The sequence below is a fragment of the Emydura macquarii genome, unplaced genomic scaffold, assembly GCF_026122565.2.
Source record: "Emydura macquarii macquarii isolate MOO-44397 ecotype Brisbane River unplaced genomic scaffold, CSIRO-AGI_Emac_v2 contig_2457, whole genome shotgun sequence".
NCBI lineage: Eukaryota > Metazoa > Chordata > Testudines > Chelidae > Emydura > Emydura macquarii.
Window position 1 is genome coordinate 1,469,564 of NW_027132594.1, and position 26,941 is coordinate 1,496,504.

Genomic DNA, 26,941 nt, shown 5'->3' on the forward strand with positions numbered 1-26,941 from the left:
TAGTATATTTTGACGTGATCAATAATTTGTGTTTTAACAGTTAAAGCTTTAACTTTTTCAATCAATGTTTACTGTCATTAAATAATTCTGATCCCCCCCCCATAATTTCCCACAACTGAAAATGTAAATCAATAATACTTAGACAATCTATCAATTATTAAAAAAATGAAATTGAATTCTTCCAAGCCTATATATGTATTTAGTATACAGAAAGTGTTTTTGCTTCTTTTCAGAGAAAGGTGTTATATAGATCTCTACACACAACTCATCTTTTTGGGGGGGTTTTAGCAAGTAATCAGATGTGTAATTATTATAAGCGAGTTGTACTGGGGTATGTAGGGTTGGTCCAGTAGGCACTTGTATATTGATTTTTTTTTTAAGTGTACGTTTTAGTTTCTGTGAAAGCATGCAGACCAGGGATAGATGCTTCAAATTGAAACCAAACCAAAAATAAAAAGTATTACTAAAAAGCAATAGGCTACAAATCATCTGTTTGAAGCAATTTGTCTTAACACAATAGAACTCATTGGAAAGAATTAAAATATGTGTAACGTCCTGTGTGCTAGCCATGATGTTTATTCACCCCTTATATAGCTACTTGTAATCCACAAACATCAGTATAATGCACTGTCAAGACACAAACATCAAACTTAGGTCTTTACTGAAATTAGTAACACAGCAATGGCCCAATTATTAGAACTTTTGATCAGCTACAACTTTATATGAAGTCAATGGAAAACACACCTAAACAGCACCTGAGAAAAATCAGACCCTCAATTTAGGAGCCTAACTTTATGCTATTTTTGAAAAACAGGTCCTGTTTGAAAAACAAACAAAGCAAACCTCCCATCCCCATTGGTACTATTTCTATCTACAAAGAGCCAAGGAAAAATACACTTTAAAAACAGGAGATTTTATTTGACAAGTACATCATTTATTTTAAATTAATGATTAAAAAACCCAAAACATGTCATTTATCAATGTTAAACAAATGTTCTAGATCGATTTCACAAAAATCAAAACAATTTCAGAGTTCAAATTATTTCAGAATATGCCTCCCATAAGAAACATCATCTCCCACAGTAAACATTTTTAGTAAAAGTGCGGGTGGAATTTCTTTAGTATATTTTGACAGTTTATTTTAAATAAAGGAACTTTTTTTCATAGATTTAATTTCCTAGGTCATATTCACTAAAAACTTGGCAGACGGCAAAACCAGAATGCCACAGAATACAGACTGTTTTCCTGCTTTTCTCATGAAAATGATTTTCCCCCCCAATTTCTCTTGGCATTTTGGAAGAGATCAATCCCAAGAAAATCAGACTGACAGTTTAAGAAATGCAGATAACTCATATCTGATACTCTGAAAGCACCTTAGAAAGGAAAAAAGAACATGTTCTAAATTTTCTTGTTTTATAGCAGCATAGTAATAATTAAAAGTAGCCTAAGTGCAGACTGGTAGCTACATATATCCTGGTATAGTACTCAGCAATAAAGGAAAAATATTTGTGTGGCCCCTATGTTGCTGAGTATGCAGTTATGATGCTTTCTTCTTGTTTTATTAATAGATTTAAGAAAAAAAACTGTCCATGTGCAAAGCAGAAACAGAATGTTCCTCTCTAACACAGAGTGTGACCTTCTAAACAATAAATAGGCAAGCAGGCTCAGTAGCCCCAGGCAGAATGGTGCATTATTGGCAAAAAGAAAATATCAGACAGATCCTCAACTTGTATAAATAACTGTAGTTCAGTTGAGGTCAATGGAGCCAAGACAATTTACAGCAGTTGAAGAACTAGCCTTATGGCTCCATGGATGTCTGTAGCCCAGAGCCTCATCCCATAATTATGGATTATTAGTTATTTTTATTACACTAGCACTCAGAGGCCCTTATCAGACTGGTTTTTGTTTTTATTATTAAAGAGTTTTCATTTACAGAACCAAGCCAACAGCTTAAAATATTTGAGTTGTTTTAGGGACAGCATCTAACTTTTTGTATATATTTTATTGCCCCCAATATAAGCCTCATTATAGGCATAGCTTTCCTTCCTTAATTTTTCCCCATGAATACATTAAAAGCTTAGGTGGTGCCTGCTTTTCTCTAACTGATTATTCTGTATGGCTCTGGCAGTCCGCTCCTTGAGGTCCTCCTTTAGCATTTGTCTACATGAAGTGAACTGGTTTAACATTTTTTAAAATCAATTTAAAGTGCAAAACCCTTCACAGACACTCTTATTTCAGTTTAGGAATGACATTAGTTTAGCTTAAGTTTGTTGCTAATTAAGTTAAATCAAAAAAAGCCTCATTTAAAACCAAAATAAGTTTCTATGCAGGGCATTACACCAGTTTAAAATAGTTTTAAATCCACACCTTAAGTTAAATTGATGCAGCTTTCTCATGTAGACAAGTCCTTCTACACCTTCTAGTAGGTTTCCGTGTTTATGGTGTTCCATGACTAAGTCTGAAATGTTTTTCTCTTAACTCACAAACATGTTCAATATATCACTATCAATTATCATGAACATTAGTTTAAAACATTAAAATTTGTGATCACGGCAGATATTTGGCCTAATTTAAACAGGTATGGGTGTTAAAATGTGCAGTACTTCTAACAAGTGTATAAATCCCAATTTCTAAAAATATGAACATTAAAATTTAGTTTTCCCCAAGTGTTCATATTTTTATATGTGATGCAAAGGTTATGTTCTCAAAAAAAAAGGTGTGTTGTAAGGAGGGAAAGTAACTGACTGTTACAAAAAGGAATGAAGTATCATAAAATTAAATAAATAAAGTTGTAGAGAAAGTAGAATTATATGGTATAAAACAGGGTAATCTTTTAAATCCAATGTCAATAGTGTACATTGTGAAGCTGTTTAACCAGTATTACATGCTATACCTGAATTCAAGTTCCTAGAAAAGTCATGCAAAACTGTTATTTTTACTAATTTACATTTTTTCAAAGTAAGTACAGATGAAGTACATGTAGAAGCTAGAATTTGGAAAGGTACTACATCAATAGAGTTAGGAGTAAAAAAGACCCCCATTCTGCAACTGGCTCCAAGTAGGTGGGCCCATGCACTTTCCTGAGCCTATTGCAAAACCAGAATTTGCAAACTGTTTCATAAAATTCACTTAATAAAGTCAAACAGAACAATTGCATTAGGTTTAAGAATAAATTAGACAAAACTGAACGAAGACCATTGAAAATGTCCATTAAATCAGCTCACTCTAAGTGCCACACCTCATAATCTGCATTACAAATCCACTGTTTTAGTGCAGATGCATATGTGATTAAAACAAAACCTTATCCATCAAGTTCTGCTGCTAAGTGGTCCCCTCATACATATACAAGTTTTGAGATGTACATATATGTATTTTCTGCCAGGGATTTGGATCCAATCATTTAAGAACAGTCACTGCAAAATTTATGAAGTCACTAGCTTCCAAAATTGTAAAGTCAGTAAGTTTGCTAAAAAATCCAAGTAAAAAATGTTAGACAGTGGGCTGTTTCATGTATTAGATCCAATCACTTTTTTAAATAGTGAAAGTCACTTCAATTATTCAATAACCATAGAAGATTCAATTCAACATTTTTCTTCTATTCAACTCCACTCGCAAATATACTTTCACTCACACATTCCACTGTTTGAGTAAACATGTTAACATGTCAAGATTTCTTAGGGCCAAATTTTCAACAAAAACATTAGCAGGCTAAGACTTAGCATTTCTTAGATTCTATATTGGCAGTGTCATGAACTTGACCCATACTAACCATCTTCTAAGTTAGCATTCATTTTATGGTCCTTATTCTGTAAGAGTGCTGGAAGATCAAGAACAGAAGAAATTATATAATGAGGTACAGGGGAAGTGTTTATTGGCATTGTCATTGTTTTATTTATCCAGACAGTTGCTTTCAAACCTGCATTCAGGCCACCTTGAATATCTGTATCTAGTGAGTCACCAACCATCACACAGTCCCATGGCCGTACCCCTAGCAGATCACAACAATGATGAAATATAGATGGTGCTGGTTTCTCTTCTTTCTGTTCTCCTCCCACAACAATGGCATCAAAGTATGGTTGACAGGCGCATGCTTCAATCTTCTCCCTCTGAGTTTGTCTGTCTCCATTAGTTAATAAAAGCAAGCGGACCATTTTTCGAAGTTCAGTAAGCATGCCTCTTGTATCCTCTGTCAGGGTTAGATGTTTGAGGCGTGTAGTTTTCCACAGGAAATAACATTCTGCAGCCAGATTTCGATTAGCCTCGCCACCCATTGTTTCTTGTATTGCTTCTTCCCAATGGGAGATCCTTAAATCAGTAATGCACACCTTGGCTGGATCATGACACTCTTTGAGGAGTTTTTCTTGGACCTTATCACAAATCATGCGAGCTTCTCCTTCATCACACTGATGTTTTGATTGCAAGACATTTATTACCTTTAACAAATAAAAAGGGAAAGAAAGGTTACAATAAGGCATTACACACTAAGGGCCTGATTCTGCCACCCTGGCTCACATACAGTTGTACTTTATTCTATCAGTAATCTTACTGCAATAAATTGGGATATTTGAGTAATGTAGTACTCAACATTAGTAAGGAAGGCAGAATCTGCCCCACAGTTTTAAGTCTACTTAACACAGAATTCTTTTAAAAACTAATCCATAAGCATAGTTCCACTACATCAGGAGGAGCCTTGGGAAGGCACTTTGCTTTGGCTTCCCTCCAACACCAAAGGATTGGTGGAAGGGAGCAGGAGAGAGTAAATTATTTCACCCCTTTTCAGAGTGTAGCATATGCATAATCTGACCACATAAGGGGTAACTGTGTGGGAGGTTAATCCTCCATGCTCCCACGGGGGCTAGCACAACCTAATGCTGAATTTGTAAGGATGTGATTTTTCAGACCCATTGTCTAAGTTGTTATAAATCTCTGAAGAAACGCTCGTATCGATAAGTGATCGCACCTTCAAGGCTGTGTAATTTCTGCGACTGGTATCATACATACTAACCAACAGCCTCATCATGCAACCTTTATTTCCGATGACTAAAGTAAGGCCTCTGCTATTACAGGAATGGGCACTCCGGGAAACCAGAAGCAAGGAACGGGCTGTGTCTCCAGAAACAGCCCCAAGCAGCATCGTGATTCATGCCTACACCTCCGGGCTCCCGCAAGCTATGGCCACCTCCCCTGACGCCACCAGCTCAGGTGCGGGGGGAGGGGGAGCAGAACCACCTCTCGGCCCACTCCCCGCCCAGGCCCCTCAATGTGGAGCCGCAGCCGCCCTCCGCGTTGTCCGACCCAGGTAGCCCGCTCGGCTGTAAGTCGGCTGATCGTCTCCCGCACTCCCCTCCCCAGCCGCGTCTGCAGCCAGTCACAAGGGGCCTTACAACAGCTCCCCCAGCACGGCGGGGGGGGCGGGGGAGGGGCGGTGCTGGCTCTGAAGGAGCAGATGATGCCGTCCCCAGCGGCGTGACGTCCGCAGGGGTGGGGGGAGGAGCTGCCGTGCCCGGGGGGGGGGGGGCGGCGAGGGGCTGCCCTGGTGCCCCGAGAATGGGTGTGTGGGGGGGGGGGAGGGGACTGGCGGAGTCGGTGGCGTCACCCCTGCGCGCCGCGCTAGCCCGGGCCGGTACCTCCTCTATGGCCCGCCGGCCCGCGGCGGCCGTGTCCACGAGCGTGTTGTCCAGGTCGAAGAAGACGGCCTTGACCCCCTGCAGCCCCATCGCAGCAGCAGCAGCAGCAGCAGCAGCGCCGCGGGCCTGCCGCAGCACCCGTCCGCCGCCACACGAGAGCGCTCCTCCAGATCTCGCGAGAGCTGCTGTTGCTGCTGCTGTTCTCACGGTATTCCCAGCGGGATGGGGGAGACGGGAAGAAAGCATCGCGAGAACTCGTCCAGAACGGACTCGTAGACGTTGTTGTCGTCACGGAGTGATAAGTCTCGGTCCGACTCCGCCCGCCTCGGAATCGGGGCGGGGCCGGCCGGACCGCTTTACTGAGTACGCGGTGGTCGGCGCAGGTGTTGTGCAGCGCTTGCTGCTCTGCGTCTCAGGCTGTTGGCGTTCAGTTGACGTGTTTGCGCGGGCAGCTGCCGGGAACTATTTTGTTCCCTCCCCCGAACGGGGGGGTCATACCAACTCGCCCCCCGCCCCCACAGACGCAGCGGAGAGCGCGCCACCGCGCTGCCCTGGCGCTAGAAGCGCGGAGGGGTGATCAGCTCGCGCTGGACTGATGGGGGCGGGGGAGTCCCGGAGTCCCACAGCCCCGCCCCCACACCAGCCTCTCCAGCTACGTCCGCGGGGCTGCTGGAGCCCCCCACGTGCCACCTTCTCTCTGCCCCCCTCGCTGAGCGCGCCGGAGCAGCCTCGCGCCATTCCCTGTGCGGAGCAGAGCAGAGCAGAGCCACCCTCCGACAGGCAGGGCGGACCTTGGGGTCAGGAAAGGGGCCCCTGGCTGTTGCGGATTTCCGCAGTTTCCCTGTCCCGTGAGGTGATGCTCAGGGAGATGGAGACGTGGGGAGACGCTTTGAGCCAGTGGAGTCCTTCAGGTTCTGAAGGGGAGAAGCAGAAAAGCTGAATTCCAGTAGCAGAGCCGCTTCCAGAAGGCTACCAAGTGGCTACTCTTGCTGGGGAGAAAGGTCTATATGTATCTTTGTCTTACTTTTTGAGTTAAGGACTCTGGGTGAACAGTCAAGCGTCAAAGACCTACGTTTAAAAGTGTCGTGTGTTACTGACTGAAGATAAATCAGGGCTCTCCATGAAGTGATTTCCTCCCTCTCCCCCTCCCCCCCACTTTGAACATAGCTTGTTTATGAGACTTTTGAACAGGGAGTGACAGCCATCGCTTCCTTCTCCTCCCCAGCTTTGCACAACAGTGGCAGCTGCACTGCAGAACTCCTCACCACTGGGTGCAGAGGTGACCACTGCATTTATTAGTATTTTATTTGTATTACCATAGCACCTTGGAGCCCTGGTCATGGACCTGGACCTCATTGTGCTAGGTGCTGTACAAACACAGAACAAAAAGACAGTTCCTACCCCAAATAATTAACTCTAGCAAGAGCATTTGGAAGGCATATCCATGGCAGAGAATTTGTTACCTGTCTTATAAAATGTGTTAGCAGTACTACACCTTATCCACAGCTACCTTTCAGTGTGTAACTGCAGGGCTCCTGAGTACGTCACAATCCAGTTTTTTGGTTCTTGGGTATTTTCTGAACAGAGATTACCACAAATAGACACAAATATATATATATATACACACATGCACACACACACACACATATATATATATATATATATATATATATATATCAAATTCAGTATCAGCCACACTGACCTGCACCATCCAGGAGTTGCATTCTGTGAAGGAGTAGGATGACTATGTATTTGGAGCAATTGATGGCACACTTGTGCTTTTACTGACTCCTGCAGGCAAAGAAAAGCATAAATCATTCCACAGTATCCATGTGCCAGCTATGTATGGTGCCAACTGTTTCATTACAAGTGCTTTATTTTGCTACTCAGGAAGTTGCTATGTTAGAATATTTGGAGGTTCAAAATTACAGGAATTTCTGGAACATTGAGAATTGGGAAAGGAATGGCTACTGGGTAAGTTACTGCACACCAATGATGTGATTTGTTGAATATGGTTGTTAGATTTCATAATATCAGGTTTATTGTTGTAAATTGCTCTAGTGTCCAAAATACTGTCATTCCAGAGTGTAAATTTCTACTGGCCTGCTAAAATGTAATTCTCAGATAGACGCTCTCAGGTTTTTAACTATATGTGAATTCTCATTGTTTGGGAATTAGGTTAGTTACTGGATTAATAAATAGGTGCACAAATACCATTACAAAAGGTATAAAGCAAAGTTTAAAAAAATAATAATGTGACTGTGTCATAATCTGATATTGACTGATGCATGTTATGCTTTCCAGTTCGTTTTTCTAATAAGTGACAGCACATATCCTCTGCATCCCTGTGGAATGATTTTCATCAAACCACAAATTGCTCTGAAACAGGTCTACAGTGTGGCATGTAAGGAGGCTTAGAGCATAACTGAGAGAAAATTCAGCGCCTTAAAGATGGGTTTCCCATAATTTGTTACTCTGGTGGCAAGCTGAAGATGAAGTCTGAGAAGATGTGTTTAAGAGTGATTGCTGCTTGCATGTTCCTCAGTGTTGCCTACCTTTGGAACATCTAAGGGTATGTCTAGATGGCAACTAGACACTCGGGTTGCAGGGCTGTTTCACTGCTGTGTAGACATCTGGGCTTTAGGACCTAGCAAGGTGGGAGGGTCCTAGAGCTCCGGCTTTAGGCCCAGCCTGAGCCCAGAAGTCTACACAGCAGTGGAGAAACAGCCCGGCAGCTTGAGCCCTGCGAGTCCGAGTCAGCTGGCACAGGCCAGCTCTGGGTTTTTCTTTGTTGTAGACATACCTTCAGTGAATGAGGAGCTCATGCTGGCGGATGACAGTGACTTCATGGCTATTGCTGAGGATCGTGGTAATGAACATGCTGTAGACTTAAATAGGCAAAGACGTGAGTTCCAGACTTGCGTTGTGGAGACTATTGTATTTGTCTGTGTTTAGTCTTAGGTTAGTTTGAATGAGTGTCTTGACCATGGAACTCACATGGCTGCATTGATGAACCTGGAGGGATATTGGATCACTGAACCTATACCGCTCCCAGGAGAAACATTATTCCAGGTACCAAACAAAATAATGCAAATAAAACAGTTGTTTATAGTTAAAGACAAAAAGTAAGGAAATAATGAAATACACATCCTTACCCCCTCAAGCACCATAATCCAAAAGCGATGGAGTTCATTGAAATAAAGTTTGGTCCTCCAATCCCAGAGTCAGTCCAGCAGGAGCTTAGGTAGGTAATATTTGTGTCATCACCATGCAGCTTAGTCTTTCTGATGATGTGCTTAGATCAACAATTATGACTGCTGATCCGCCCTCTGCTGATGGAATATTTAATTTAATTGAGATCTACTTTGTTGATTGTGGCATTTTCCTTATGGCTTGATTTCTGTATGTGCTGTGGTTATGAAGATATAAAATATTTCAATTTGTTGGGCCATGTGCATGCTATATTTAAATACATTAAACTTTCTTGTATCTCTAGGTAAGATGTAATGCTGGTATCCTCACTGGATCCTAGCTATATTAAACTATATAAGGATATTTCACATGGTAGTCTCTAATTTTCTATAATCAACAAAATTCTCTATAGATGTCCTTTTATAATGTTAGATATACTTTGAACAACTAATAGGACAAAAAGGATGTGCTGCTTCACTGAATATAGCACATAATTTATGGAAGCATCTCCATTTACAAATAATTTTTTGGAGACAAAATGCCCAACTACTAAAATGCAGACATCCACTGGACGTATAAATCCAAAGGTCTCTCAGGCTAGCTCTGGATTTTTCACAGATCCAGAGGACGAAGGGAGCAAGAGACCCCCTGGGAAGAGGAAAGAAAGGGTAGTGGAGTAAGGGTTGGGACACCTCCTGGGAAGCAGTAGGTAAAGTAGTGGGGGAGGAAGGATGAGCTATGAGGAAACCCCCAAAGAGGACGTGTTGAAGGTTGGGGTCGGTGAGGGAGGCGCACAGTCTACAGAGCAAAGAGAAAGGAGGGAGGGAGAGGAGAATCTTCAGGTAGAAGGGAGTGATACTGGGGGACAAGAGCCTACAATAGCAGATAGAGAGACGGGGATTGTCCGTAAGATGGGGACCCTGAACTGCAATAAGTCTGGAAATTCTCAGTCAAGTTACTAACTCTAAATTTAACTTTGTTATCTTTACTTATCCTCCACTTACATGTGGGCAGACCTCCACTAGCTGCTACATAGTTTACAAAAATGCAACTCTTCCCTATTGTATATATGAATTATAAACCTAGCATTTTGTTGGGCCTGAATACCCACCCACCTGCACAAGGGGATGCCAAACCTGTCTTGCAAGGCTCTTTCCACCTTTGGGGACATGGCTCTCTCCCCCACATGCTTAAATTAGTGTTACAGAATACACCGTGTATCCACAGCCTAGATAGTATTGTAATAATCTTTGTACAAAATATGCCTTGTAAGATATCATTTGAAAACACATAATTTGCTGGTCAGTATTGTCCTGCTCACATGTGATGTTGCCACACATATTTTAAGTTGTAAGATTCCCCTGTATGGTTTTATTAACACATGTTCCAAACTCCACAGCGGTGCCCAGGCAGAAGTCAGGTCTGCCCTCAACAACGGAAGGAATGTGTGCCTGCCTTAATTTGCATTTAAGCAGTAAACCGAGTCATCAAACAGGGAGGGAAAACAAAGGAAGTTCAAACAGGTGGAAAAAAAACAGCAGGGAATATCCTTCCACATAGACTCCTTGTCTTCTGGTTCTCAGCTGGAATGTTTTTTAAGATGGGGACTGAAACTATAAAAAGGATGGACAAACTCCCCACAGTACCTCTCTTGCCCCCCTACCTGCCTCATTCTCTGCACCTGAGAAGACAAAAGGAAAGCTGTTGGACTCTGGGGAAAGAGTCCTGACCTGCGAGTTTTTTCTGTAATCTGCTGAAGCATGTGGTGAGAAAGTTTGCTTTGCAACTAAGATAGTGTCTTAAGTAAATACTAGTAAGTGTTTAATCTTTATTTTTCTTGCAATCATTTTTGACTTCTATGTCTCATTGCTTGAACTCACTTAAAATCTATCTCTTTGTAGTTAATAACCATGTTTTCCTGTTGAATCTAATGCAGTGTGTTTAAATTGAAGTGTCTGGGTAGCTATTTAAAGTAATAAATTGGTATGTCATTCCATGAAAGGAATAATTAATTTAACATATTTGTACTGTCCAGGAAAGGACTGGGCAGTATGGGACATACCCACAGTCCTGGATCTTCCCCCAGAAATGTATGTTGGGGTCACTCTGAGATATAACCAAGATCAGTGCTTAATTTGTAATGAAAGAGGTGCCAGACCTCAAGCAAGAGGTGCCGGGGTGGCGGGACTCAAGCGTCTTGCAAGCAGCAGCGCAGTGCTCCAGAGGTGTTTCTCTGGCAGCTGAGTGACATGTTTTGCTTCTGCCTGAATCTTTTACGCACATGAAAGAATTGATGCAGCAAGCTCAGAGGTGCCGGGGCTATGAACTGCCAAGCCTAGAGGTGCCGAGGCTCAGCCCTAGCAAATCCCAGCACAAATTAAACACTGACCAAGATTGGTGTGAGCCAGGTGCAGCTGGCAGGCTGCAGTTACATGCAGACACTCAAGGTGGGGCTTACATATGAGCAGCCCAGGTAGGAGCTATGTCAGTAAGGCATTGTAAGGCGCCCAGAATTGTAGGGCAGGGGTGACGCTTCTTCTTCCCCCCCCCTCCCCCCCCCCCTCGTGTCTGGATTGTGCCCTGGTATGTCACAGCTGGACATAGTAAAATTGATTTCTGACCTACATCTAAAATGTGGAGTCTCTGAATTATATTGGTGAATGGGCTTTATGGGGTTCTGTTGAGTCCCTTGTGGACAGTGACAGATTCTTATGTGGAGGGTTAATATTAGATACTGAGGTATCCAGCCTTTGCAGTGAAGGTTGTCAGGTTTTTTAGCCAAATTAAGGTTTTAGATATCAATAGTAGGCTTATAGGAGAAAGTTAGGCATAATGTTTATTATGAAGAAATCCCAATCTCTCTGTTGTAAATCTCTCTGTTGTAATCCTGTAATTCTGAGAAGCAGTTACCCCATGTGTCTTTAGTCCTCTCTCTTTCCTGTTACTGTCGTGACTCATCCAGTTTTGCAACTTCTAGTTCTCACGCAAACAGCAGCATGATTCTACGTCAGCAACTTCCGGCTGCTAAAGGGATCCTTTTACATTAGATAGAAACTTAACAGCTGGGGGTTAGGTGAAAGAGTGTTATCATTACACCTCGAGCCTGAGGGGCTGAACCAGCGTGATTTGTCCTCCCACTTACTCCTCCCTGTACAATCATTTACACTTTGGCCAAGAATTCACATCAGGAGCTTGTAATTCAAGACTTCCTTTTAGTTGCGATTTTCCTCATTGGGCAAGAGAAACTGGGTCAGGCTAAGCCAGTGAATTAATATGTAAGAGTTCCTATTCAGCCTCCCAACAGTAAAGAATACTAGACACACACAGCATAAGGGCAAAGTGTGGTAAAAGGCCCAGCAAGCTCCAACCATGGCTACAGACAGCTTTACTAGGGAACTAGACAAAGTTTTTGATGCAGTTAAAGGGAAAAAATCTGAGGAGCTGCTAGTCACCTACAAGGGGGTGCTATATCCTGCTGGGATGTGTCACGCTGAGACCTTCCAAGCATTGGACACCATGGAAGTAAGAAAAGATGATGTGTTCCTAGTTGCTTATCCTAAATGTGGTAAGTGTGGACTTTTTAGTGCAAAATTGAAAGAAAAAGTGCTTAGATGTCAAATATGTGTGATCACTGTAAGAGATTACATGAACTTGAGATAGGAATAGGATCCTGCAAGGAAAGTCTTTGTAGAAAATGTGTTTTCACGAGGGATGTGAAGGAAGAAAGGAGTTTACTTGGTGCAGTAGAAAAGGAAGATTCTTGTAAGCAAACTGAAAGGGAATCTGATTGGCTAATAGGTGATCTCCATTCAGGTCATATAGGAAATTTAACAAGAGTATCTTAAAAAAAATAAAATAATTTATGCTGTTGCCCTAGCAGTATTGTAGGTATGTATGAGAAAACACTTAAATTATAATTCCACTTACTAAAGAAACTAGTGTTGAAGCTTGAAATTTTTTCTGGCAGTGTCATAGACTGAGCAATTGCAAAGAAACAGTTCATAGGAGATCTAGGTAAAATACATTTAGAGATTTACAGTTTATTTACAGGGTTCTTATTCCACCAAAATAGCCCAAATCAGGGAACTCCCTGGCCACATTCCCTTTATGTAGCTTAACAGTAAACTGTAAAGAAACAGGAAAGGAGCATCTCTCATCAGGGCTGTTTTAAGACCTTCGTAGGCCCTAGGCACACTTGCCTTCGTAGGCCCCCGACCGAAATAACTAATTTGATTTTAAGCTATTAATAAATAGTTTATTAAATAAAAATAAAAAATTATATATAAAAAAATATTTTTGTAGGCCCTGAAAGTTTCATAGGCCCTAGGCACTGTGCCTATTGTGCCTAATGGATAATACAGCCCTGTCTCTCATACTGCCAGAGCTCACTGTTCTGGTTTTTGTTAGCAAAACTCTGTCTCCCCTTCTTATGAAGATAAATCAGCTTTTTTTTTTCCTAAAAAAAAAAAGGGGGGGGGGGATTTAGCATCATTAGGCTTAGTTCTTCTTCAAGTGCTTGCTCATGTTGATTCCAAGTAGGTGTGTGTGTGCTGCGTGCACAGTCTTCGGAAGGTTTTTCCCCTAACAGTACCTGATGTGTTGACTCAGGCGCGCCTTGGAGTTGTGCCACTATGGCGTCTTATATAGGGCCCTGCCGACCTGCCATATCTTCAGTTCTTTCTTAATGCCTGTGACAGTCATTGGTGCTACTCTTCTCTCTTGCTTCGACAAGCATTTCCCTAGTGTCTTGCAGTGTAGATACCTGTAAATAGTTAGATTGGTTTAGTGATCAGTAGTTGTTAGTTAGTAGTTACAGTTAAGTTTGGGGGTCCCCCCCTTTATTTCTCTCCCTCCTTGGGGATCCAGGGTATGCCTTGATCCCAGGGGTTTAAGCCGTGCGGGTTTTGCTATAAGTCTATGCCTACGGGCGATCCACATGTCTCCTGTTTGAAATACCTCGGCGAATCTCACCAGACGGACAGGTGTAAGATCTGTAGAGACTTCTGACCGAGGACTAAGAAGGAGAGGAGGGTCAGACTAAAGCACTTCCTCATGGAGGCAGCCCTTCGCCCCAAACCATCAGGCCAGCACCTTGGTGTGGAGCACACCGCCCTAAATCAGAGAGCCTCCAGCACCAGAGAACACCTCAGCACTCAGAGACCCCTGGCACCGCTCCTCATCGGCACCAGAGTTGTCTCAGCACTGCTCCCACTCACCGGTTCTCCGCAAGAGGTATAAGAAAACTGACAGAGGGCACTCGCCCACGGTGAAGTTGACAACTAAGGACATTAGCAGAGTGCATGCAGGTCAAGGACTCATGGTACCTATTCCATCTGTGGCAGCACAGTTGACTCCAGGCCCACAGAAGGGTATGTTGAGCCCAGTGGCTGTGGACTCCTCGGCAAAGGAAAGTCAGGTGGAGGAGTTGGATCTCCTGTCCACCCTGGACACATTTGAGGTGGCTAGAGACCTGATAGCCATGACAGCACAGTGGTCTCCTGCCAGGTCAGAACCTCTGACACTTCAGAAGAGTGCAGTGCCGTCTAGCGGCAAACTAGCCATGATGAGGCATTGATTGCTGTCTCCATGGTAGCACTCTCCGGCTCCGTCCCATTTAGCACTGCCGTGGTCCTCGCGCTGACTCGGGGTCTTCTAACTCGGACGCCGAGCCATACACTTCCCATCGTGGCAGGCACTGCTCGAAAAGATGCCGGCATGGACAGGAGTTGGGACAAGTTCCCCTTATGGGGTCCTGGCTAGTGCAGTGGCAGCTCCCAGTGTAATGGCCATTCTGGACACCAGGGGCTTACCATCAGGCCCAGGGGTCCTTCTCCAGAGACCCCAAGTCCCTTGTCTTGGAGGGATGTCTTCCCCCGTCACCAGGGAGCCATTGGTTGCTATGGAGCACCAAGGTCAGCACCGAGAGGGAGGTGGAAACCAGCACTGTGACTGATCCAGGTGCAGTGCATAAAATCCCCGTTCAGGGGGAGCTCTGCGAGCCTGAGGAGCAAGAGGAACAGGCCCTGCCCAAGGCATATTCATCTTCTTCACCAGACAAGGCGGTGGCGGGGACATCAGCTGGCCCACCCCCCATGCCCAACAGGGCCTATTAGGAGTTGCTATGGAAAGTGGCCCAGAAAATGGGGCTTCAGGCAGAGGAGGTGATGGAGTCAGTAGACCCTGTGATGGACAGTCTGATGCCAGAAGGTGCCTCACGAGCGGCACTACCCCTTATCAAGAGCACTACAAAAGCTTTGTGACAAACACCTGCCTTGATCCTCCCACAGCTAAGGGGATAGAGCTCTGACCCCTCCTCCTGCATTCAGTTTGGGAGTCACCTACTTAGAATCGACATAAGCAAGCACTTGAAGAAGAAAAAATGGTTACCTACCTTTTTGTAACTATTGTTCTTCAAGTTGTGTTGCTCATGTCCATTCCAAGACCCACCCGCCTTCCCCTCTGTTGGAGCCAGCAAGAAGGAACCAAAGAGGTGGCGGGTCGGTGGGCCCCTATATACAGTGCCATAGTGGCGCAACTCCAGTGGACCCCAGAGTCGTCCTGATGAGTACTGCTAGGGGAAAAGCCTTCCGACAACTGTGTATGAGGCGCACACCCATCTACTTGGAATATACATGAGCAACACATCTTGAAGAACAACTGTTATAAAAAGGTAGGTAACCCTGTTTTACTCCTGATTGCCTTGGCTGAGGGAGACATTCCCAGCTGGGTTACCAAAACTAATGATGATATTTAACCCTCATGTTCCAACTTGCTGTCCTGCTTGGCAGAATCTCCCCTCTCACACACCATTGGGTTAAGGGTGCAGTAGAACCACGTTGGGGGGATACATGCCATTCAATGTGCTTATCACAGTTGTTTTCAGCCCAAAGTTGATGGTTTTTCAGAAGACTTGGTAACATTTAGGTTGGTGTCTGTTTGGCCCAGATCTACAAAGGAATATAGATGTGCAAACCCCAGACTTAGACACCTAAGTCCTAGTTTTAGTTACCATTCCATTTTACAACCCCCCTGTTCAGCTGCTGCCTAATCCTGTAGACATCTAAATTTATTCAACACGTACGTGTTTGCTGTAAAAGTCTCCGAGACACCTATGTTTCTTCCTCTGGGCAAGTGCACTGATGCCTCAGGGAGGCATCCAGATGTCTGTTTCACACCTAAGATCCACCATGAGCAAGCCAGAGGCAGACAGACATTGCCCCACCTGTCTCATCTGTAGGGCCCGAGCCAGTAGGTGTACTCAGAGGCAGCCCAACTCCCCATAAAATGACTTGTCAGGTGGAGGGGGCAGATTATGTTTTTCTAAAAAATATGTTCTAGGAATTACTTTGGGGACGTTTATGGCCTGTGTTAAACTATATGACTATATGATCACAACAGTCCCTTCTGGCCTTGGAATCTCTGAATCTTTTGCCTAGTGTTTGGGATACTCACCTGGGATGTGGGAGATTCCCAGTTGAATTTCCCCCTCTTCCTGATGAGAAGAAGGGACTTGAACTGGGATCTCCCACCACTCATGAGAGTTCCCTTGCAGCAATCGTGTGATCATTGGACAAAGCCCTTCCTCTCCTAGCAATACTCATTTTTGCCTCAGATTGCTACTCCTGAGCACAGGTCATGCTCTACTCTTTCCTACCAAACCAAAAGGAAGCACATGTATAGTAACTGAGCTGATTGGGGCAATGGAGAAAAAACAGGGTGGCAGTTTGAGGGCATTGCAGGAGCACCTCATAATCACTTACCTTCACTTCTCTGGTCCAGTCTTGCAGTAAAGATGCCTTCCTCTTTCTCCATTAGGGTGACCAGATAGCAAGTGTGAAAAATTGGGATGGGGGGTGGGGAGTAATAGGCGCTTATAAAAGAAAAAGTCCCGAATATCAGGACTGTCCCTATAAAATCGGGACATCTGGTCACCTTATTCTCCATGAAGGAGAATTTTGTGTAGCAGCAGGGCCTGGGTTCTTTCTAAGCCACAACAGATATGTCTACACTGCAATAAAAGACCTGCAGCAGCAAATCTTGGAGCCCAGGTCAGTTGATTCGGGCATGCAGGGCTTGGAACACTGAGCTAAAATAGCAGTGCAGACATTTGTGCCTGGACTCTGATACCCTCCTCCATTGAGGGGTTGCAGCCTGAGCCCAAACATCTACACTGTTATTTTTAGCCCCTCAGCCAGAGCCCCACAAGCCCAACTCAACTGACCCAGGCTGAGAGACTCATTGCCATGGGTTTTTTATTGCAGTGTAGTCATCTCTATACACTGTGTTCATGAGCTGTACGTAGCAGAAGCAGCGGCCTTAAAGTGCTTACCAGGATTGGCATTACATGTACACAGGCAACATAAATAAAGTACAGTTGTTAGGAGAATATATAACATGTAATTACCAAGGCACAGGATTTCAGTCTCACCCTTAATGTCGCATTAAAGAGACACTCTCAACGTAAAAATCACACTTCTGTCTGAAAATTATGTACTTACAATTCTTACAAGTTATATGGAGCACCAGTATAATAACTCTTTAGAAAGCTGTGCTAGAAAGTTAACAGGCTACAGTTCTGAAATCCCTACTTGGCTCCTTTAAACAGTTATTTTATGTTTCAGGAACTAATTGGGTTCGACAGATTTTAAATGACTTGGCATCTGCAGTTTCAAAGAATAAGGAGGAGGTATCAACAGTACAGCTTATGCAAATGCTTGAATTTGGAGCTCCGGAAAAATTTCAGGTCAGTATGGACTAACTCATGAAGCTTATTTTTAGCATACTGTATTTTTAAATGTTTGTATTTTACAGTATCTCATATAAGAACAAAACGCTTTACATACACATCCACATCAAGAAATTTGAAGTTAATTCACTCAGTTACTTTTTTTATGTGGGAAAATATTATAAAATATTGAAATACAGACAGACAAGTGTGATTTGAAATAAAATTTACTTTTGTGTACAAAAAGAACAGAAATTAATTTAACTCTAATCTGGATCCTGTGCTGCTGTATTAGAATTTCAAATGTTGTAGTGTACATTTTCAATGCCATTTTTAAAAAAAAAAAATTGGGGGGGAAAAGGTTAATGAAGTCATTAGCTGATTAAGTTAGGATAGAGAGAAATCAGGAAGAAGGTGTGACTTTTCCAAAATAAAGTTAAGCATATGCCTAGGTCTTTGCAGGATCAGGGACACATGTGACTCTAACTGTCTGGGTGTGCGCGCGCGTGTGTTTGTGTGAGAATTACAAACCATGAGTAGTAAAGATGGACTGTTACTTTTCTTTGTTTTTTTATAAGTAATGCACAGGATTGGGAGTCAGAGTTAGGAGATCTCTAATCACAGCTCTGGCTTCAGGCAAGACATTTAACCTCTCTTCAGTTTCCTCATTTGTAAAACAGAGATATTATTTGTCTTTGTCATAGAGGTGCTGTGAGACTTACTTTGTTAGTGCTTGCAAATATTTGAGAATCTCAATTAAGAAAGACATCATATGATCTCATAACAACGAGCAAAATCTGAATAAAATCTGAGCCAGTGTTGCAGGACTGAATCCCCCAAACAGGAGCAACTGATGCACAGCAGGAAAGCAGTGGCTACTACAAGATATGAAGGAGTAGCTGACATGGCCTGTTGTTCTCCTGTTCACTACACTGAGAAAATTCACTCTTTTCTTATGCTTATCTCTTCTGTGATCCACCTTGGAGCTCTTGTCTATGATGCCCAGGAGGGTGAAGAGTCCCTGTGTGTGTGTTTTCTGCAGTGGCAGAATGAATGCTCTCTTTCTGCTGCTTTGGGCCTAAATGTTTCCATGTAAAATGGGACAAAAGCTAGGCCTTTATAAACAGTTAATTAATAGCAAGAACAATAAAAACAGCTTCCTTTAACTAACTGGCTTCTCTATGCTAGCTGCTTTGGGATGAATTTGGAATTTGCTATAATGATAAAATTTTGCAGAAATTAAGCTTTAATAATAATGTTATCTAGATGACATTATGAAGGACTAGAAGAACCAAGAAGAGAGACTACAATTTAACAATTACCAATAAAAATCCTTTCCATGCAAAATAGATTTTTCAGAGTAAATGTGTACATATTGTAAATTGTCAACATCTTTGAGGTAGAGATGTGGCTCCATTTTTTCAGTTGTACTTCTTGTTTTGCTTTAGAAAATGAAAAATTTGCCCTCACCACGTATTTTCATCACACATCTCCATTGTGATGATATTCCCAAGGCTGTTTTTGAGACTAAAGCAAAGGTAAGTAAATATTTTAATAATAATAGTAATAATCTTAATAATTATTAACTTAATGATAATAAGATGGTATCCACTTTCCAAGCAACTCCCAGTTTTCCCCTGGCAAAAGTTCTCTGGAAAACCTGGAATTCAGTTTCACAAAAAAAATTCAAGGTTTCAGCATTTGGTTTTGTTCTGCATTGTGATGTAATTGAGAACTTTTGAATTTTTTTTGTGAAAAACCAGAGAGAGAGAGGGAGAGTCTGGACTTGAACCTGGGACTCTACATCCCAGGTGAATGCCCTAACTGCTGGGATTTTGGCTTATTCTGGGATGTGTGTGTGTCTCTCGCCCTCTCTCTCATTTTAACCAGAACTAATAAATTTCTAGGAAAACTTTTGGTTTGGCCAATCAGCATTTTCTGGTGAAAAAACATTTCACTGAAAAATTACTGACCAACTCTAGTTCTCTCCGTGGCTTTCCCAGATCCCATAGTCTGACATCTTTCACTATAACAGGATAGTAAGTGAAATTCAGTTTTTACTAATTGTTGTTTGTAATTTACATATGGGGTAAAATCTTAGATCCCAGTCCTGCAAGGTGATCTGTATGGAATAGCCCTTTCTGCTCCATACAGCCCCCATGACTTTATGGGGGCTTCATGCACTGAGGTGTAAAGTCTGTCCACACAAATCAGCCTGCAGGATTGGGGCCTTACTTTCCAAATTTCAGTCCCTGTAAGAGCTGATATATTTTTAATGCAGGATCCTTGATATCAAAGATTACCTCAAAATACCAAGCACTCATTTGCCTTTGTTGTTTTGAAAGATACTGGTGGTATTTAGAAATCCAAAAGATGCAGCTGTATCCTATTACCACTTCTACAACAAAAATCCTGGGCTTCCAAATATCAGTTCCTGGGATGAGTTCTTTCAGAAGTTCATGTGTGGAGAAGGTACAGTTATTAGATGTTTGTAATGTTTTCAGTGCATTTATAAACACTCTAGTACAATGTTCTCAACTATTCTTTGATTTGCAGTTCAAAAAGGAATCTGTGATCATCATGTTAAAATTAATCCCAAATGGATTCAAACTAATCTGGGTTGGGGAAGGCAGGGGAGTTGGTGCTGCGGAGTTGAAGGTACTTCTCTCTCCTCCAACCCTGGCACAGTGCTCGGCACTGGGAGCATTTAAATGTCTAAAGATGCAGATAGATGCCTAGTGAGATTTCAATTCCCATAGACTTCAAGCGCTTTTGAAAATTCCGCCAGGCACCTTTTTTACCCATAATATGTAAATCGCTTTTGAAAAAGGGATTTAGGTTTTCTAAGTCTCTTACGCACTTTTGAAAATTTGGCCCTTTATCTATTAATAATTGAGCAGGGCTTTTGAGCTACAACTGAAATAGATAAACCCATCTCTGTAAACTGAAGAATTCAGTATTATTCTCTCTGTTATCTGTTGATAAATAGTACTATTTTGCTGGAAGGAATAGTATTCCAAAGAGAGTTCACACTGTCAGAGCTATGGAAACGGACATGAGTTGCAGATTTCCTGTCATGTCGGGGAGCTTCATAGCAATCAGGCTCAAACAAACCCAAGGAAAACAACAGAGAGAGCAATCCTACATTTCAAATGAAAGCTGGGGGAGGAGACTGGCGGAAGAGACTGTAAAAATGGCATTGTGGATTTTGTGCACATTTCTTTATTATCTCCAGATCAAAGGTGCTATGCTTACAAATAAACAATGTTTTATATAACTGCCAGCTCCTAAAATTCCATCCGAGATTTGTGAATCAGGCTGGATTCTTTTTTCTTCATCACCACCACCAGCAGTGATATGGACTCTGCAGCCTTTGCACCCTTAGTAACATCTGTACAACCTCACTCGCCTGTAATTCCAATTTGGCAAGCTATTTTGATGATGATGATGCCCAAGATAGAATAGATTCCAGCTTGTACTCTCCTAACTGTGCTGACTTGGCAGAATTAAAAGGAATAAAAAGGAATAAAAATGCATTTTATTTCCTAAAGTAAGCAGAGAGACCACAGTATACACTCAGGGAAACAGATCTGTTTAGTAAGAAGGTGCCTTGTTTTACATACTCATTTTACAGAGTGAACTGCATTTTAGCAAAATATTGAGCCAACCCCTATGTTTTACTAGCAGCTCTGACACGGAGGTGGGATTCAGGGACTTTGAGAAGTTGCTGACATGCTGAGGTCAAACATTTAAAATTCTTTCCTTTAAAAAAAATTCTCAATTTTTCTGTGTCTATGTCTAATATAGGCAAAGTCTCTTTATTTCACTCCTTTTTGTGCAATTCGGTCAGGAATAAGGCCAGAAATCAGCTGGATCTGGCCAACTAAGAAATCCCTTGATGTAGGGAAGCTCTCTGTGGACGCAGAACTGGCATACTTGATTCTTGTACTGTTCTGTGGCTATCCACGGCAAAGGGGTGGTGTCAGGAGACAAACCTTAGCTGGTGAATAGCCCCTGGGGGACCTTGCCACTTACCATAGGTTAGAGTAGCCTTGAGGCTGCTTGGAGTTACTTTGGCTGAGCTGGACAGAGAATCGGAACCATAATAAAAGCTGTCTGACAGCCTCTACTGCAAATGGTGGAAACTTAATACAGCAAAGAATCTATGCGATGTTCGAGTAAACAATTATTGGAAAATGAAGTATGCTGATGGAAATTAATTGTTAATAGTTTGTAAGGGCCTGCCCTGCAAACACTTCCACATGTGAGTAAAATTTACTCACATTAATAATCCCACTAAAGTAAAGAAAATTATTCATATGGTGAGTATTTGGAGGATCTTAAATCTGCGTTGGGATTATTTTTTAACTTTACCATTTCAGAAGTGCAATATTTATCTGGTTCTGTGATAGTCTGAATATACACACATGGCTGTGTTACTGATTACTATAAAATGTATTGAAGAATTAATTTGTTGCAAACAGTTTTTTTAAAACTTGTCATGTAGAAACTGTATAGTTTGATTATGAAAATATAGTTAGAAGAAAAAAGTGAAAAGTCAAATTTGGAGTGAATGACTTCGAAAATGACATCTGTCAAAAAAACAAACAAACCAACCAACAACTAAGAACATTGTACTGAAGGGTTAGAAGATCTAAGCTCTCCAGGACCCTATATATTGAAGTTGGCCTGTAAATTTCATCTTGGGGTAATTTAAATATACTGTAAATTATCTTCGGTTTTTGACCCATCTGCTGTAATTACATTTTAGTCTGCTGGAGCTCATATTTTGACCATGCTCTTGCCTGGAACAAACACATGGATGAAGAGAATATCATGATCATCACGTATGAAGAAATGAAAGAGGTAACTTTGTGTAGAAATGTAAAAATGCAAAAGACCTATTAGGTCATGTACTGTGTTCTGATACAGAATTGCTCCCTTCAATACATTCTCAAGTATTTTGTCCTATCCAGTTTTCATTTTGTTCCGGGGAAAACCTTATTGTGCATTTCAAAAGCTGGGAGAAAACAGGCATATGATGTTGCAGTCTGTTTTTCCACTGGCTACTAGCCCAACTCCCTCCTCAAGCATGAAAGCCTTGATCTTGCACTATTAAGCACATGCATGAGAGTAGTCCCATGGCTTCAGTGAGACTATTGACATTAACATTAAGCATATGCATGTTTGCAGTTTGAGGATCTTAAATTGTACATTTTCTGGGGTAGGCAGTACTAATGCTTGTACAGAACAATACTAATTGATGCTGCTAGATAAATGTTATCAGTAGTAATTAATACTAAACTGAAGAGAGAAATGTAGATTGAGAGTATTCACTTAACACCTTTCTGTTTGGCAGAGGGAGACAGATTCCAAAATCTTATCTTCCAGCAACCTCCTGCCACTGAACTTAATGTATTCCTCTAATGTTCTGCCCTTTGTATGAATGAGAATAGTACCAACTACATTTATTTGACAAGACAGAGAAAAAATGTCTGGCGTGTTTGATTTAAAGCACATGCTTGTTTTTCAGAATTTACATGGAGGAGTGAAACAAATAGCTGAATTTTTGGGATTCTCTCTGCCTGAGGAGAAGATTCAGTCTATTGCAGACAATGCCACCTTCCAGTCAATGAGCAACAAATCCCAAGAAACCCATGGCAAATTTGCTCCCATCATTTTCAGAAAAGGTACGTTTATATAGAGCTATGATAGTCAGAGTTTAAAGCAGGTATCCAAATTGGTCATGGGAGCTAATTAACATTTAAAAGGCTTGATAAGATACATGACTGCCATGATCTTTGTTAGGAGCTCCCCAATGCGGGATTCATGTGTTTAATTCATAGATGAAAATGAATTTTCTTTTCTTGAAAATGGACATCCCTAACCAGATGATCACTGAGCTCTATGGAAAAATGTCTTGGTTGTAAAAGATGCATGCAGATATACCTGTACAATTTAGTGCAAAGGATTTTCTTTAACCTAAAACTTTAAGAACACTAGCCATATTCATGTAAGTTTCAAACCTCATGTTGATTTGAAATGTGACAATAAGTTCAGTCATTCCCCAACTGTTTGTGTCAGCATTTCATTTTTGTCTACCTGACATATGATCTTATACTTCCAGGAATAGTTATTAGTTTATTTCATTGCTCTTTTGCAGGTGACGTTGGTGATTGGAAAAATCTGTTCACTGAAGATCAGAGCCAGGAAATGGATGCCAAATTCGAAGAATGTTTAGCAGGAACGAAACTGGGAGCAAAGCTAAAATATGATAAATACTGCAAATACTAAATCTTTGAATATCAGAATGACATAGCATTTACTCAGAAACATCATCTATTTTACTACCTTTTATGTCTGAGAATGCAGAGATTAAAATAATTAGACTTTCACATGTGGATTTTCAAAATAAAGAAAAGTTGACACAGTAAATAAGCTTAGTGGGCCAAATACTACCCATCTATGACTTACTTAGACTTAGAATCTCCTGTGCATAGTGGCACATGAGGCAACCTGTTTTTCCCACTGCTACCTGTCCAGAGCGAGATGTTTGACTCAATTGTAAATTGTCTCCATGATGGCAACAATTTTTTCAGGTGTCCTGCAATAGGTCATTCTTTATCCTCCATGCCTTCTCTTCACTGTAGGTGGAGTCTAATCTAAGATACACCTTGTGCTTCTGCCTTGGAGTAGCCTGATGACATGGCCAAACCACCATAGTTATCTCTGTCTAACTGAGTTCATGGTCTCCACTGACTTATGCAATGCAACACTTCCACATTGGAGAGATTGTGTAACCAATGAGTTTCCAAAATTCTCAGACAAAGCTGGTGAAATGTATTCATCTTCCTGTTGTATACTTCCAACATGTGCCAAATTTCCAACATGTATAGTAGTGTTGCAAGGACAATAGTATTGTACAGTCTAATTTCAGTGTGTAGATGTATCTTCTTACTCTTCCAAGTGTTAGACAAATAAGAAAATTATTCACTTGCTTCGCCAATTCTTTCCTTCACTTTAGTAACCTAGTCATTAGCAGATATTGTACTTTCAAGATAAACAAAGTCATCAACTTTTTTGTATTTTTCTCCATCAATCATACATCTGTCCGTGTTGACAGTATTCTCTCCTATCTACATGATCTTGGACTTCTGCATACAGATACGAAGTCCCACTTAAGCAGCTTCTGCTTTTATGCTCATAATGAGTCTTTTCATTCAATCCATATTGGTACCAATATGACTGTCATCTGTAAAATCGAGGTTCTCCAGCTTATCTCTTGCCCAAACGATACTAGTATCCTCAGCAGCAACCATCATTCTTATCACAGAAGAGAAATGGGGATAGTATGCACCTTGCATTACACCAGTAACAATCTTAAACCATTTCATGTCTTTAATTTGATAAAAGCTTTGTAGGCGGAGTCTGCAGGCAGCATCAGGACAGACTGCAATCTTTTCCAGTATGTTTCAGGATCTTCCAGAGGGCTTCTCTGTGGACACTATCAAATGTTTTAATAAAATCAGTGCGATTTAAAACTGTCTTCTGCTGGTATTCTAAGTACAGATAGGAGTGTCACTTTTCTCCAGTTATCACAAATCAACTGGTTCCTTTTTTCAGGAATTATACAGACAATCCTTCTCCGATCTTTAGAACAGATCTCCTGTTCCCAAACCATTTTGTACAACCTGCACATGTAATTCATATCACTTCTTTTCCATCTTTTAACATTTCAGCATCTATTTTATCATAGCCTGGTGCTTTAACACTTCAGTGGATTTATGGCCTCAGTTATTTCTTCAAAGGTGATTATGCCTAGTGGTATAGGTAAATTCACTATATCTTCACATCAGTGTATGTTCATGGTTCTGTCTGGCTGAGCGCAGCTTGAAAATGTTCCATCCATCAGACTCCTTGTTCCTCTGTGGTTAAAATCCTATCATCTCATGTCTTCACAATGCCACAGTGGTTTGATAATTGTGATGTCAGTCATTTAGATACTAGAAAAAGTTTTGTAGAATCCCCTCCTGTATGCTTCCTTAGTTTTTCTTGCTCTGTTCTCCATCCATTTTCTCTTATCCCTTCTGCCTGATCTTTTAATGTTTTTGTCTTTGACCACATTCTTGTTGCAGAATAACACTTTTGCTACTGTCTCGTTCCTGTTGAATTCTCTTCTTTAATTCTTTCCTCTCTCTAACAAGTCTTCATGTATTTGGTTGGTGCCATTTTGCTTTCTTGGACCTTCTCACTTCTACTGTAATCCTGGCTGCATCCACACATACTTCTTGGAAAAGCTGTCATTGTTCTTCTATGTCATTGATCAGTGTCTGTAACTCTTCAAATCTGTTGTTCATCTGCAGCTTGAAATGCACCTTCACTGCTGAATCTGCTAACTTTCTAGTATCATACATATCCTCTGCCTTGGATGGGGCTGCCTTCTTTAGTTTTATTTGGATTTTCCCAATAACAAGATGGTGGTCACTTCCAACATCAGCATTCTTATATTGTTGGACGGTAGGGTGTGATCTTCTTCGTCTCTTACACCACAGATCACAGCAATATTCAGGTTACTCCCAGTCCCAAAGGACCAGTCACTTACCCCAGGTCAATTGCACCTTAGATCTCACACCGAAGACCGAGTTTGTAGCCAATCCTATAATATACTTTCTGAAGAATTATTTTATAGGAAAAGGAAATGAGTTACAAGGTTAAAGCAGGTAAACTTATATATACACACAAATGAGTTGCAGTCTTATTGGAACTTAAGTAACAGAAGCATTTAGAATAAGCAAACTACATGGGTACATCTTCACTAGAATAAAAGACCTATGGCATGGCCATGGCTGGCCTGGTTCAGCAGACAGGCGTGGGCTGCAGGACTAAAAATTGCTGTTGACATTTGGGCATGGTGTACAGCCAGGATCCCAGAGGTCGGGCTCCAGCCCAAGCCTGAATGTCTACACAATAATTTTACAGCTACACCGCCTGAGCCTCATGAGCCTGAGTCAGCTGACTTGAGCCAGCCATACATGTTTAATTGCTGTGTTGCCGTACACTCTGTTCTTTAGGACTAACACAGGCTAAGCATTGGGGATTTTTTTTTATGCAAAGCAATTCTTTGCCCGTCATAGTCCAAGCAGCATAAAGATACAGTTTCTCCTTGTTTGGGATTTTTATTCCCTCCTCCCCACCCCCATGGTCTGCTTCCTGTTGCAAACTCAGCTGATGTGAGGAATTCACTTGCACATCTCCTCTTCGTGAGGGGGAGGAGAGCAGACAACAAAGTCTTTTGTCTCTTTGATATTCCACAATAGATTGTTTGGTGTTGATGGGGCTGCCTTGTGGGGCAGCACATAATCCCTTCTGTTGGAGACAGGCATTTCACACGAATAAA

The 26,941-nt window shown here is 41.7% G+C and overlaps 2 protein-coding genes and 1 long non-coding RNA gene across 5 annotated transcripts; 2 read left to right on the forward strand and 1 right to left on the reverse strand.

Moving 5' to 3' along the window:
• Positions 1–214: 214 nt before the first annotated feature.
• Positions 215–5,820, reverse strand: NANP (N-acetylneuraminic acid phosphatase). 3 transcript variants are annotated; one of them, XM_067562663.1, is made up of 2 exons: positions 4,961–5,337; positions 215–4,433 (listed from the first exon to the last, which is right to left on the reverse strand). In XM_067562663.1, the coding sequence occupies exons 1-2, from the start codon at positions 5,132–5,134 to the stop codon at positions 3,765–3,767; spliced, it is 843 nt and encodes a 280-aa protein (XP_067418764.1). In that variant the 5' UTR covers positions 5,135–5,337; the 3' UTR covers positions 215–3,764. The 3 variants fall into 3 exon arrangements, with proteins under 3 accessions (XP_067418764.1, XP_067418765.1, XP_067418766.1); XM_067562664.1 differs by lacking the exon at positions 4,961–5,337 and adding an exon at positions 5,628–5,820 and having other exon boundaries at positions 216–4,433; XM_067562665.1 differs by having other exon boundaries at positions 217–4,433; positions 5,026–5,044.
• Positions 5,821–7,264: 1,444 nt separating this feature from the next.
• LOC137162754 (uncharacterized) lies at positions 7,265–10,875 on the forward strand. Its single transcript, XR_010922485.1, has 3 exons — positions 7,265–7,601; positions 8,583–8,699; positions 10,219–10,875. It is a non-coding gene; the product is annotated as an uncharacterized lncRNA (long non-coding RNA).
• A 1,008-nt stretch (positions 10,876–11,883) lies between these two features.
• Positions 11,884–26,902, forward strand: LOC137162752 (sulfotransferase 6B1-like). Its single transcript, XM_067562662.1, has 7 exons — positions 11,884–12,384; positions 17,441–17,562; positions 18,993–19,082; positions 19,890–20,016; positions 22,316–22,410; positions 23,078–23,234; positions 23,708–26,902. Exons 1-7 carry the CDS (start codon positions 12,189–12,191, stop codon positions 23,836–23,838), a joined length of 918 nt encoding a protein of 305 aa, XP_067418763.1. The 5' UTR covers positions 11,884–12,188; the 3' UTR covers positions 23,839–26,902.
• Positions 26,903–26,941: the final 39 nt, after the last annotated feature.

What these genes read in the sequence shown, in the direction of transcription:
- NANP (XM_067562663.1), bottom strand. Translation starts at nt 5,134, where the DNA reads ATGCTGCTTGGGGCTGTTTCTGGAGACACAGCCCGTTCCTTGCTTCTG. An exon ending in GAAATTACACAGCCTTGAAG is followed by an intron (nt 4,434 to 4,960) that starts GTGCGATCACTT and finishes TATTTGTTAAAG; the next exon opens with GTAATAAATGTCTTGCAATC.
- LOC137162752 (XM_067562662.1), top strand. Translation starts at nt 12,189, where the DNA reads ATGGCTACAGACAGCTTTACTAGGGAACTAGACAAAGTTTTTGATGCA. An exon ending in AGTTGCTTATCCTAAATGTG is followed by an intron (nt 12,385 to 17,440) that starts GTAAGTGTGGAC and finishes TTTATGTTTCAG; the next exon opens with GAACTAATTGGGTTCGACAG. An exon ending in CGTATGAAGAAATGAAAGAG is followed by an intron (nt 22,411 to 23,077) that starts GTAACTTTGTGT and finishes CTTGTTTTTCAG; the next exon opens with AATTTACATGGAGGAGTGAA.